At 34.5% G+C, this 11,972-nt stretch overlaps 2 protein-coding genes across 2 annotated transcripts; both read left to right on the forward strand.

Moving 5' to 3' along the window:
• Window positions 1–500: 500 nt before the first annotated feature.
• LOC107843594 (UDP-glycosyltransferase 73C25) lies at window positions 501–3,730 on the forward strand. The gene is made up of 2 exons (XM_016687920.2): window positions 501–2,236; window positions 3,205–3,730. Exons 1-2 carry the CDS (start codon window positions 1,090–1,092, stop codon window positions 3,549–3,551), a joined length of 1,494 nt encoding a protein of 497 aa, XP_016543406.1. The 5' UTR covers window positions 501–1,089; the 3' UTR covers window positions 3,552–3,730.
• Window positions 3,731–5,676: 1,946 nt separating this feature from the next.
• LOC124887636 lies at window positions 5,677–11,955 on the forward strand. The gene is made up of 2 exons (XM_047397241.1): window positions 5,677–7,254; window positions 8,543–11,955. The coding sequence occupies exon 1, from the start codon at window positions 6,262–6,264 to the stop codon at window positions 7,195–7,197; it is 936 nt and encodes a 311-aa protein (XP_047253197.1). The 5' UTR covers window positions 5,677–6,261; the 3' UTR covers window positions 7,198–7,254; window positions 8,543–11,955.
• The last annotated feature ends 17 nt before the right edge of the window (window positions 11,956–11,972 follow it).

Below are 11,972 nucleotides of genomic sequence, written 5' to 3' on the forward strand. Positions count from 1 at the left end.
AATATAAATAAAGTAAATTTAGGTACAAAAAACTTGTATCTATCACAAATTTACTATCAAATACTTCGCACTTTCTTAACATTAGTAAATTTTCTATCAAATATGTGTAGCCATTTTTCTCAACTTTTAACAGCTCCTCAATATTAATTTAGTTAACATTTCTCTATTTTAAAAATAAAATAAAGAAAAGAAAATCTCAACTCTTCCTTCTCTAATAAAAAACAACACTCTTTTTCTGTGTCAAAAATAATAATAAACAAAACAATAGCAAATCTAAGGTGTGTATTCTCTTTATCGGGTAAGTTTACATGATTCTTATTCTTTGCGATATTGAAAATCAATAATCTGCTGGATATTTGATTTAAGCTATTTCATCAAATTTACGCCTCTTCTTTCTTTATATTTCTGATCGCAAAATTCAACAAGAAGATTAGAAGAAGGTTTCAATTGTAATCCCCTCAACTCAATCATACTAATGAAAATATTCTACTGCTCAAACTTTCTACACCAAGATAAATCCTAAAACTTATAAATTACAATCCACATGTTCTATTGTTGGGCCCGTACTGACACGGGTCTTGCACTTCTAGTATTAATATACAAGGTCAACATTGTTTCTTATGTATAATAAAATACTAAATATCGAATTTACGTGACTTCTTTGAGTATTTACGTTTTTATATTTTGAATTATACAAATTTACGCTCCGTCATCGGTTACAAGCTGACCTATACATTTTATTTTTTCGTAAAAGAAAAAGGTGTTCAATTTGCTCACTCCTACTGTATTATCAAGAAAATTCCTTTCTTATCATATTATAATCCCAGTCCCTCCATTTTTACAAATAGTCCCGAAATTAGATAGTACCTTACGTCAAATATGAGATAAAGTTAATTTTATCTTGGAACCATTTTCTTATCCGGTGTACCAAATCACACTCCTACCAAACTGGACCACAAACTTCCTGATTTCTTCTGATCTGTTGGTGATAGATATCTTTACCTGAACAGCCTTAATATTCCATTTACACCTTATAATCAAGAACCCAAAAACCCAACTCATTTTTCTCAGCACATCCTTCTTTTAGCCATGGCAACACAATTAGTCCAACAACTTCATTTCATACTCTTCCCTTTAATGGCACCAGGCCACATGATCCCTATGATAGACATAGCCAAAATCCTAGCAAGTCGCGGCGCTATCACAACTATCATCACCACTCCAGTAAACGCGAATCGCTTTAGTTCAACCATCAGTCGTGCAACACAAACTGGTTCAAAAATCCAAATTGTCACGCTCAATTTCCCTAGTGAAGAGGTAGGCTTACCAAAAGGCTGCGAAAATCTTGACATGCTTCCTTCACTAGACTTAGCTTCAAAATTCTTTGCAGCTATCAGTATGCTCAAACAACAAGTGGAAAATCTCGTAGACACATTAAATCCTAAGCCAAGTTGTATAATATCAGACATGGGCTTACCATGGACAACTCAAATTGCTGAGAGTAATCATATACCAAGAATTGTTTTCCATGGAACTTGTTGTTTCTCTCTTTTATGTAATTACAAAATACTCACCTCCAAGATTCTTGAAAATTTAACGTCTGATTCGGAGTACTTTGTTGTTCCTGGTTTGGATGACAAGATTGAACTAACGAAAGCTCAGGTATCAGGCTCCGCGAAAACCAACAGTTCTGTTAGTTCCTCTGTATTGAAAGAAGTCACAGAACAAATCAGGTTAGCTGAGGAATTATCATATGGTGTGATAGTTAATAGTTTTGTGGAGTTAGAGCCAACTTATGAGAAAGAGTATAGAAAGGTTAAAGGGAAAAAAGTTTGGTGTGTTGGACCTGTTTCTATGTGCAATAAAGATAGTGAAGATTTGGTTACAAGAGGTAACAAGAGTACAATTGTTAATCAAGATTGCTTGAAATGGCTAGATAGTAAAGAACCAAGAAGTGTTATTTATGCAAGCCTTGGGAGTTTATCAAGATTGACAGTATTGCAAATGGTGGAACTTGGTCTTGGTTTAGAAGAATCAAATAGGCCATTTGTTTGGGTATTAGGAGGAGGTGATAAGTTACATGATTTAGAGAAATGGATTGTTGAAAATGGATTTGAGGAAAGGAATAAAGAAAGGGGGCTTTTGATTAGAGGTTGGGCACCACAAGTGCTAATACTTTCACACCCGGCTATTGGCGGAATTTTGACTCACTGTGGATGGAATTCTACGTTGGAAGGTGCTAGTACTATTGTCTAAACATATAATCATCTTATTTAAATGACTAATCTATTCATTTATTTACTTAATTATGTCTTATTCATCCTTGAATACAGTGTAAGATCTCAAAATCCAGATAGATCTAGTAAGGAAGTTGAAAATTGGTGTAGGTGATACCACCTAGAAGACTTTTCTAGTAGTCCTTCGTCTCATTTTATTCGTCCTAAATTTTTTAATTTGATATTTTATTTTACTTGTTATTTTTTACTTACGAAAATAAGACAATTTTTTTTTCATTATATCCTTAGTAATTGATTATTCTTTATTATTAACATTCTTAAAAAATATTACAAATAAAGTACCATTAAGAGTATACTATTAAGAATATAAATGATGTTTTGGTATTAATCGTCCATCAGTATTGAAATTAAGAACAAGACATAATTAAGAGGGAAAAATGGTAAAGTTACATTATTAATTACTATTTTCTTTATAGTTGTGTTATCCCAATTTGAGATGGTAAAAGGAGAAAGTATATCATATCGTAAATAAATGTAAGCACTAGAGTACACATTAGGGTCTGGTGAAGCCCTACTTTTAGATATTTTTAGGTATGGAGTGTTGAAATATTGTGAACCAAAACAAAAACAGCCCCCTCCCCCTTCTTTTTTTTTTTTTTTTGTTTTGTTTCAATAAAATCTAAAAATTGTGGTTTGTATATTCCTAGCTACTTTGCCTACTTGACGAAACGGATAGCACTTAGTTTCATTTTTTAATTTTTTGATTTGATACAATTTGCGTCACGATAAAATCAGTGCGAGGCTTTAGTTTACTAGCGAATGCATCCCCCAAGGTGACCCAATATCACACAGCTTGGAGTAGAAATATAAAATATCCAGAACTTTTGTCATTTACCATTTTATCATTTTGTTTTTAGTTATTTAAGAAAACATCATTTTATAATTTACTTAATTATGTCTTCAACAGGTATTTCAGCTGGATTACCTATGGTAACATGGCCACTTTTTGCTGAGCAATTTTGCAATGAGAAGTTAGTTGTCCAAGTGCTAAACATTGGAATAAGCCTAGGTGTGAAGGTGCCTATCAAGTGGGGAGATGAGGAAAATGTTGGAATTTTGGTGAAGAAGGATGATGTTAAGAAGGCATTAGACAAACTAATGGATGAAGGAAAAGAAGGACAAATAAGAAGAACAAAAGCAAAACAATTGGGAGAATTGGCTAAAAGGGCATTTGAAGAAGGTGGGTCATCTTATGTTAGCTTGACAGCTATGATTGAAGACATCATTGAGCAACAAAAATCACAAGAAAAATAGTCAAGATAGTTATGAATAACTTTTCTATGAGTTTAATTTTAAAGATTTTTAGCATTGAACCTGTTGTATTTATAAAATTACGAATTTAGACTTACTATTTATCGCAATTTTAATAATTTTTCTTGTACATAAATTTATATTTTCGCGGAAAGTATTCAATTAAGATGAATTTGATGCTGTAATTATTATATGTATTTATATTGTATGGTATAAAGAACTTGACATCTATAATTGAAGCTATCATTGAGCAACAAAATCACAAGATAATAGTCAAGATAGTTATGAATAACGTTCTATGAGTCCAATTTTGAAATTTTTACTTAACATGCTTTGTTTATAAAATTATGAATTTAGACTCATTATTTGTTGCAATTTTAGTAATTTTTCTTATACATAAATTTATTTTTCCATTGAAAGTATTGAGTTCACATGAATTTGATGCTGTAATTATTGTATGTGTTTATATTGTATAGTATGAATAACTTGACATCTATAATTGAAGACATCATTGAGCAAAAAATTCACAAGAAAAATAGCTAAGATAGTTATGAATAATATTTCTATGAGTTCAAATTTGAAGATTTTTAGCATTGAACCTACTGTACTTATAAAATTATAAATTCAGACTTACCATCTGCTGCACTTTTAGTGGTTTTCTTATGCATAAATTTATACTTTCGTTGAAAGTATTGAGTTCAGATGAATTCAGCACTGTGATTATTATATGTGTTTATATTGTATGGTATAAAGAACTTAGGCATCTATACTTGGAAGACATTATTGAGCAACAAAATCATAGGAAAAATAGTCAAGATAGTTATGAAAAACGTTGCAATGAGTTCAACTTTTAAGATTTTAAGCATTGGACGTGTTGTGTTTCTAAAATTATGAATTCAGATCTACTACTTATTGCAAGTTTGTAGCTTTCTTACACATAAATTTATATTTTCATTGAAAGTATTGAGTTCAGGTGAATTCAGCGTTGTAACTATTATATGTGTTTGTATTGTATGGCATAAAGAACTTAACATCTATAATTGAAGACATTATTGAGCAACAAAATCACAGAAAAAATAGTCAAGATAGTTATGAATAACGTTTTCATGAGTTCAATTTTGAAGATTTTTAGATAGAACCCAATGTATTTATAAAATTGCGAATTCAGACTTACTATTTATTGCAAAGTTAGAAGTTTTTCTTACACATAAATTTATACTTTTGTTGAAAGTATTGAGTTCAGATGAATTCGGTGCTATAATTATTATGTGTTTATATTATATGGTATAAAGTACTTAGGCATCTATACTTGAAGACATTATTGAGCAACAAAATCACATGAAAAATAGTCAAGATAGTTATGAAAAACGTTGCAATGAGTTCAACTTTTAAGATTTTTAGCATTGAATCTGTTGTATTAATAAAATAACGAATTCAAACTTACTATTTGTTGTGATTTTAATATTTTTTCTTACACATAAATTTATACTTTCATTGAAAATATTGAGTTCAAATGAATTTAAAACTCTAATTATTATAAGTATGTTTATATTGTATGATATAAAGAACTTGACATCTATAATTGAAGACATTATTCAACAACAAAATCACATGAAAAATAGTCAAGATAGTTATGAATAATGTTTCCATGAGTTTTTAAATTTTTTTAGCATTGAACCTGTAACACCCTGCATTTTTCGAGCTAGAAAGCGAACCGTCATTCCTTCGTGCGTAAGCTCTAATCCCATGGTTTATATTTAAATTCATGTGTCATGATCCTTCTCCTAGTTTATTAAGTGATTATGAGGTGAAAAGTGTTCATAGAAATCATTTAGAGCCAAGTTGAGCTAAAATCCTATGATTCACCCAAAGTTTGGAATTTGATTCTACAAGGGTCATATTTGAACGAGTATAACATTTTGTATATATATAATTTGACATACTAAGACCCACCAAACCGTAGATAATCAAATTATATTTCCAACGATATCAATTTCACTAAAATCCGATACCCGAGTAAAAAGTTATGTCATTTTTCGCGTGAGGCAGTGAGCTCTCGTGATAAGATCGCGACGCGAGTTTCATTCCCATTTCTGGGAATCGTGATGCGAGTTTCATTTTTGTTTCTTGGAATCACTCCACGATGGTCATTTACACGGGAAAGAGAGGCAAAGGGGTAGTTTAGTCCTTTTCCCCCATCCCCAGCCGTCCAAACACAAATTATAACCTAAAGATGGGCATTATTTGCCCATCTTCTTCAAATCAACTCACCTAAAAACCTTCCCCTTTACCTAAGAACAAAATTCAACTCTTCTCCTCCAAGTAATCTAGAATTCAAGCCTTTCAAGTTCAAGATTCTCAAAAAAATTTCAAGAATAGGACTTCATTCTTCAAATCAAGAACTCATCCCCAAAGATCAAGAATTCTAAGAAACGGATCAAGATTTGGGTTTCATCTTTCAAATTTTATAATCTAAGGTATTGGGACTACTCTAAAAACCTTGGGCATAAGTTTAAATGTTTTATCAAGATTAAAGACCCCCCAACTTATTTGATCAAAATTTTACTTTTAGAGAGAGAAGGTTTGCCTTCTCTCTAACTGTTCATCAACCATGGAGCACATCCAAATCGATCCCTCTGATAAGGAACTACCATAAGCCTAAAAATCTCAGCCACTACTTTTATATCGGCACCCCAGAGAAAACGACTCAGCCATGAACTACCTAAACGCATTCTCCCAAACTGTTCCTGCCAGTGATTCAACAAAATCTCCGGGAACAACTTCTGAATCAATGGAGGTGGATGTGCATCTCGATGAGATGATACTTATTAAAAATTCAACGGATAACACCATCATCCTAACTGCGGAGGAAAAAAATCGAATCTATCACCCATGGTCATACTCGGTAATCATTAAACTAACGAGGAGGAAGATTAATCACGCCCATCTCAAAAATAGACTTTCAGTGCTGTGGAAACCTATGGAAAAATCAATCCTCATTGATCTAGGTAGTGATTATTTCATAGTTAAATTCCTCAAAGAGGATAGTATGCAAATAGCCCTCCAAAAAGACCTATGGTTCATTAATGGCGCCTTTCTATCGGTTAGAAGATGGCACCCAAATTTCGTAGCATCGAAAGCACATAAAACTGTTTCAGTTATATGGATACGCTTACCAGAACTTCCAACGGAATACTATGACCACTCAATTCTATCAAAAATTAGTAGAAAATTGGGGAAACTAGTTAAAACGTATATATGTACATCTGCAACGCTTCGAGGTCGATATGCTCGAATATGTATTGAAGTTCCATTGGGAGTCCCGGTCAAGACTCATGTATACATTGGAAGTTTAAAATATACTATAGTCTACGAAGGGGATGACATTCTGTGCACAAATTGTGGAATGATAGGATACACGCACGGGATGTGTCACAATCGGTGTGCAATTCTCCCAACTACGCTTCCTGAGGATACTGTAGATACCACACCACAAACTCAGAATACGCACAATGAATGCGGTAAAGAGGACTGGCTGGTGGTAAAATTCAAAAAACGCACCAATAATAGCCAATCTAAGGTGGCATCATGTTCCGTGGATGAAGATACCAGCTCAAAGAGACTTCTATGCCAAAGGGAAAGGGTGTGACTTATCATCACCATCCATCTGAAGACAACACTATCAGAGTCAATAACACCAACACGGGTAATTCCATTGACTTTCAAACGACTAAGTACATTGCTAAAAATAATGATTTGCATATTTCTTACACGTCCAAAGAAGGAACTAACCCTCAATTTAAGATTAAAAATACAATTTGTCACGATAACATCCCCAGTAGTTCAAAATCTAAGTCTACCCAGATCTTTTCCCAAAATATGGAGAATGGGTGTGGTGTCACCCTTACCAACCTCGAAAGCAAAGGCACTTCTTTTACCAATTTACCCTAAAAAAGAGCCACAGTAAATGACCCCATCCCAACTAAGGGGCCTACACTGACAACTAGTGACTCTGTAGGGGGCAAGGACATATCATGTCCTCCAGCTGTCGCTCAAGGCTCCAACACTCGGATGCTACGTCATATTAACTCAAACGTGGAAAAATCCTCCACCAAAAATGCTATAGGCCAAAATATCACTATTAGCGGAACACCCCCAGTAAATAATACTACTAAGAGTAATCAAATCTTAAAATCTATTACTACCGATTTAGGAAATGGCCCCACCAAATATCCTCAATCTTTCACTTCTAATATTCCTGGACCTTCACTTACTAAAACAAATACTGTTCCTTTTCCAAAAATCACATACCAAACTAATATTCCTGCTGTAAATAACAATGATTCCCAGGCACCTAAAACGATCCCTACACCATCAAGCCAGCCAAAGAACCACCCTATTTCCAAACAAGATGAACCCATATACGTCTCCAATACCCTTCCCTTCGATCTATCTTTATCCAGTCCCAAGGCTGCCGGAAGGCTCAATGCCGATATACTCTACACCGGCAGTTCCTTAGAATGCTTATCCAAGTCTAGTGAATACCTCTATTCGAGAGATAGAGAAAGCTCTAGAGATGATGCGAGCAATAAGAACCGAAATAACTGTACTAAAGGATATAAAAGTAGTGGTGTTCAACGACAAGTTCGCCTAAAAATTCATCCTTATTTTCCCCCAAAGTCTAATAAAGACCTCTCAAAATATCTAACAACTTTTCAACCCACAAGTTGGGAACTATGTTCTGGTCATGAACCCAATGGTGATGAACCAAACATCCACCTTGAGAAATACCTCAAGGGAAACTACACTGATAAACTCCCCACAAAGAAACAAATCCATGAACCTCATAATATAGAATTGTAGGGGGCGAATGGCCAGGATATTAGAAGGAACTTTAGGTCTTTAGTAGATTGGCACAAGCCGCCTCTAGTCGCTTTGCTGGAAACAAAGATGCAAGACAACCAACTGCTGCTCAATGATTTTCTTTTTAATAGAATCATTGGGGTACCAACAGTTGGTAATGCAGGTGGCCTGGCAGTTATGTGGGATGACTCTATCCTGGAACTGGATGAGATTGCTACCACAGATCAGGAAATTCATGTTATTATTAAGGTAAAGACACAATGATGTTACTTGGATTTTTAGTTGTATATATGCTAGTATATATATTCATAAACGCAGGAACTTATGGAAAAATCTCAAGCATATCAAGGACAGTTTCCCAGGTAAGTGGCTAATAGGAGGTAATTTCTACGAGCTCCTATCGAACTCAGAAAAGAAAGGTGGTAAGTTAATAAATAAATCTCGATCCGCTGAATTTCATCAAGTGATAAACTACTGTGAATTTATAGATATGGGGTATAAAGATAGCCAATATACTTAGCTTAATAAGAGGTTTAATAATCATAATGCGTTAATACTTGAGAGACTGGATCGGATCCTAGTATGATTGGCTTGTTCAGTACCCTAATGCCTGCGTAATCCACCTCCCTCACACTCACTTTGACCACTGCCCACTACTTCTAACCTTATTTCGGGATGACCATAATCTTCGAAAGCGTATGTTCAAGTTTGAAAAAATGTGGACGACTCATCCAGAGTTTATAAACATAGTTTCCCAGGTTTGGGAAAGCGACCCTCCATTAGTTGAGGCGGTAGCTAGACTTGAAAAAGAAGCGTCTGCATGGGCTTGCACTAACATAGGGAATATTTTTAGAAAAAAAGATAAGTTGCTCCGTAGGATCTCAGGGATTCAAAAATACCCTAATTATTACCACAACATGTTCCTCCAAAACCTAGAAAAGGAGCTTATTAATGATTTTAATGTCTTACTTAGGATGGAAGAAGATTACTGAAAACTCAAATCTAGGATAACCTGATTGAATGAGGGGGACGCAAACACAAAATTTTTCCATACCTCAACCCTCATTAGAAGAACAAGGAATAGGATAGTCTCGCTAAACCTGGACAATAATTCGTGCATCCACGACCAAGCGGACTTACTAATCCATACTCTTTCCTTCTTCCAAGATCTGTTTAAATCCAATCACCACAAATCCTTCCGCGTAGCAGTCCCGGTAGCAAAAATTTATCTTTCTGCGGCAGATAAGTTAGATTAGGGAGAATGCCTTCCGAGAGAGAAGTCACTAAAGACGTCTTCTCTTTACTTGCTTTTAAAGCTCTGGGTCCCAATGGGTTACACCCCTTCTTTTATTAAAAATATTGGGATATTTTACGCAATTCTATTTTTTCTTTCTGTCGTAAAGTGTTTGAGGACGCAACCATTGATCCCAGTATCAATTCAACCCATATATGTCTCATTTCAAATAACCCTGATGCTCAAAGCCTCAAAAACTACCGCCCCATCAGCCTCTGTAATACCTCTTATAAGATCATCACAAAAGTTATTTCAAAAAGGCTATGGACTATTATGGACAAAATCATAGGCTCGTGTTAGATGAGCTTCCTTAAAAATAGACAAGCATCTGACAATGCAATCATCATCCAGGAAATAATCAGAAGCTTTAATAAAATGAAAGGGGATAAGGGAAATGTCATTGATTGACCTAGAAAAGGCCTTCAATAAAATAGAATGGTCTTTTATCAGACATACTCTCCACTATTTTAATTTTCTTTTGAATATTATAAACCTTATCATGTACTAGCTCTATTATGATTTTAGTCAATGGTACAAGAATAAACTTTTTCAGTCCTTCTAGAGAAATTCGTTAGAGAGATCCCATGTCCCTGTATATCTTCATTCTTTGCATGGAAGTTCTGGCACATAACATCAGCCAAGAGATCAACAATAATATGTGGGCCCCCATAAAAATTAGCAGGTCTGGGCCAAACCTATCCTACTCGTTCTTTGCTGACGACATAGTCCTAATGTCTACAACTGATAGGGATAGTTGTATTAATGTTAAAAATACTTTGCAAAATTTTTGCACTTGGTCAGGACAAAGAATCAACTATGACAAATCAAAAATTCTTTTTTCCAAAAATTGTGGTAACGACTTAAAAAAAAGATATCTCTGCCATCCTTAATATCTCCACATGTACTAACTTCAAAAAATATTTAGAATTTCCTATTCTTTCCACTAGATCTTGTGCCCAGGACTTTCAGTTTGTCATTGACAACCTCAGAAAGAAGCTATCGGGTTGGAAGACAAATTTCTTAAATATGATCGGGCAAACTACATTAGCGAAAACATGCCTTAACAGTGTCCCTACCCACATTATGCAATATACTAAGCTTCCCCAAACAATCTCCAAACAAATAGACAAAATTCAAAGGGCTTTTGTCTAGGGATCAAAAGATAACAAGAAAAAAATGCATCTTGTGTGGATTGGGATACAATCACCAAGCCAAAAGATATAGGAGGTCTACGTATACACAAAGCTAAGATCAGAAATCAAGCTTTCCATGCAAAGTTGGCATAGAGAATCTTAAATAAACCAAACTCCCTTTGGGCTTCCGTACTGTTGGCAAAGTACTCCATCCTTGGAAGACCGGATAACCTTCAAAACAGTCCTAAAAATAACAGCAGTACCTAGAAGAACATCATCTCTATTTGAATTGTTCAAATTGGGAACTTAGGAATGGAAAAAAAAATTGAGTTTGGAAGGATTTGTGGTCCTCTTTTAATGTTCCTCTAAGGAACTTAATTCATACAGCTTTGAACAAAAAGGATGAAGAACAAACTGTGGACTCTTTGATTAATCATGGGAAATGACATCTAAATACTTTAAGTTACAACCTTCCCAAGAACATAGCCGAAGTAATCATCGCTACCACCACATGTATCACAACCTTAACGACAAGATGCGATGTTTTCTCGTACCAGGGAATCATTTCTCAATAGCTATGGCTTATCATTACTTACTTCAAAAGACTTTTCGTGGTACTGACGCTAACTACAACTATAAATGGATTTGGAAATTGAAGTACCCTAATAAAATTAAGTTTTTTCTTTGGCTTTGCTTACATAACAGACTTCCGACAAAATAATTCCTAAACCAAATAGGTATTGACATTGACTCTAGATATAGCATTTGTAATAAGCCGAAAATCGCTGACCATATTTTAAGAGAATGCCCCTTGGCACTACAGTTATGGCATATTAACAACCTCAGCAAGATTATAGAGCCTCTTAACGACCTCAATCTTAAAAAATGGTTCGATAGAATTAGGAAAATGAGCAACAAACGCATATGAACCTACTTGACTTCGAGTGATGTCTTTCCTTTTTATCTATGGAATATTTGGCTAACAAGAAATGACAACTCCTTTAACAATAGGGAAAATCATATTCCTGTTATCCTTTCCTATAATCACGCTCTAGAATATCATATGCTAGTTATTAACCAAAGCTTTCCCAAAAATTTGTGCTTGAAGTCTTGGGTCCCCCCTTCAGATGGATG

This window comes from Capsicum annuum, chromosome 10 (genome assembly GCF_002878395.1).
Source record: "Capsicum annuum cultivar UCD-10X-F1 chromosome 10, UCD10Xv1.1, whole genome shotgun sequence".
NCBI lineage: Eukaryota > Viridiplantae > Streptophyta > Magnoliopsida > Solanales > Solanaceae > Capsicum > Capsicum annuum.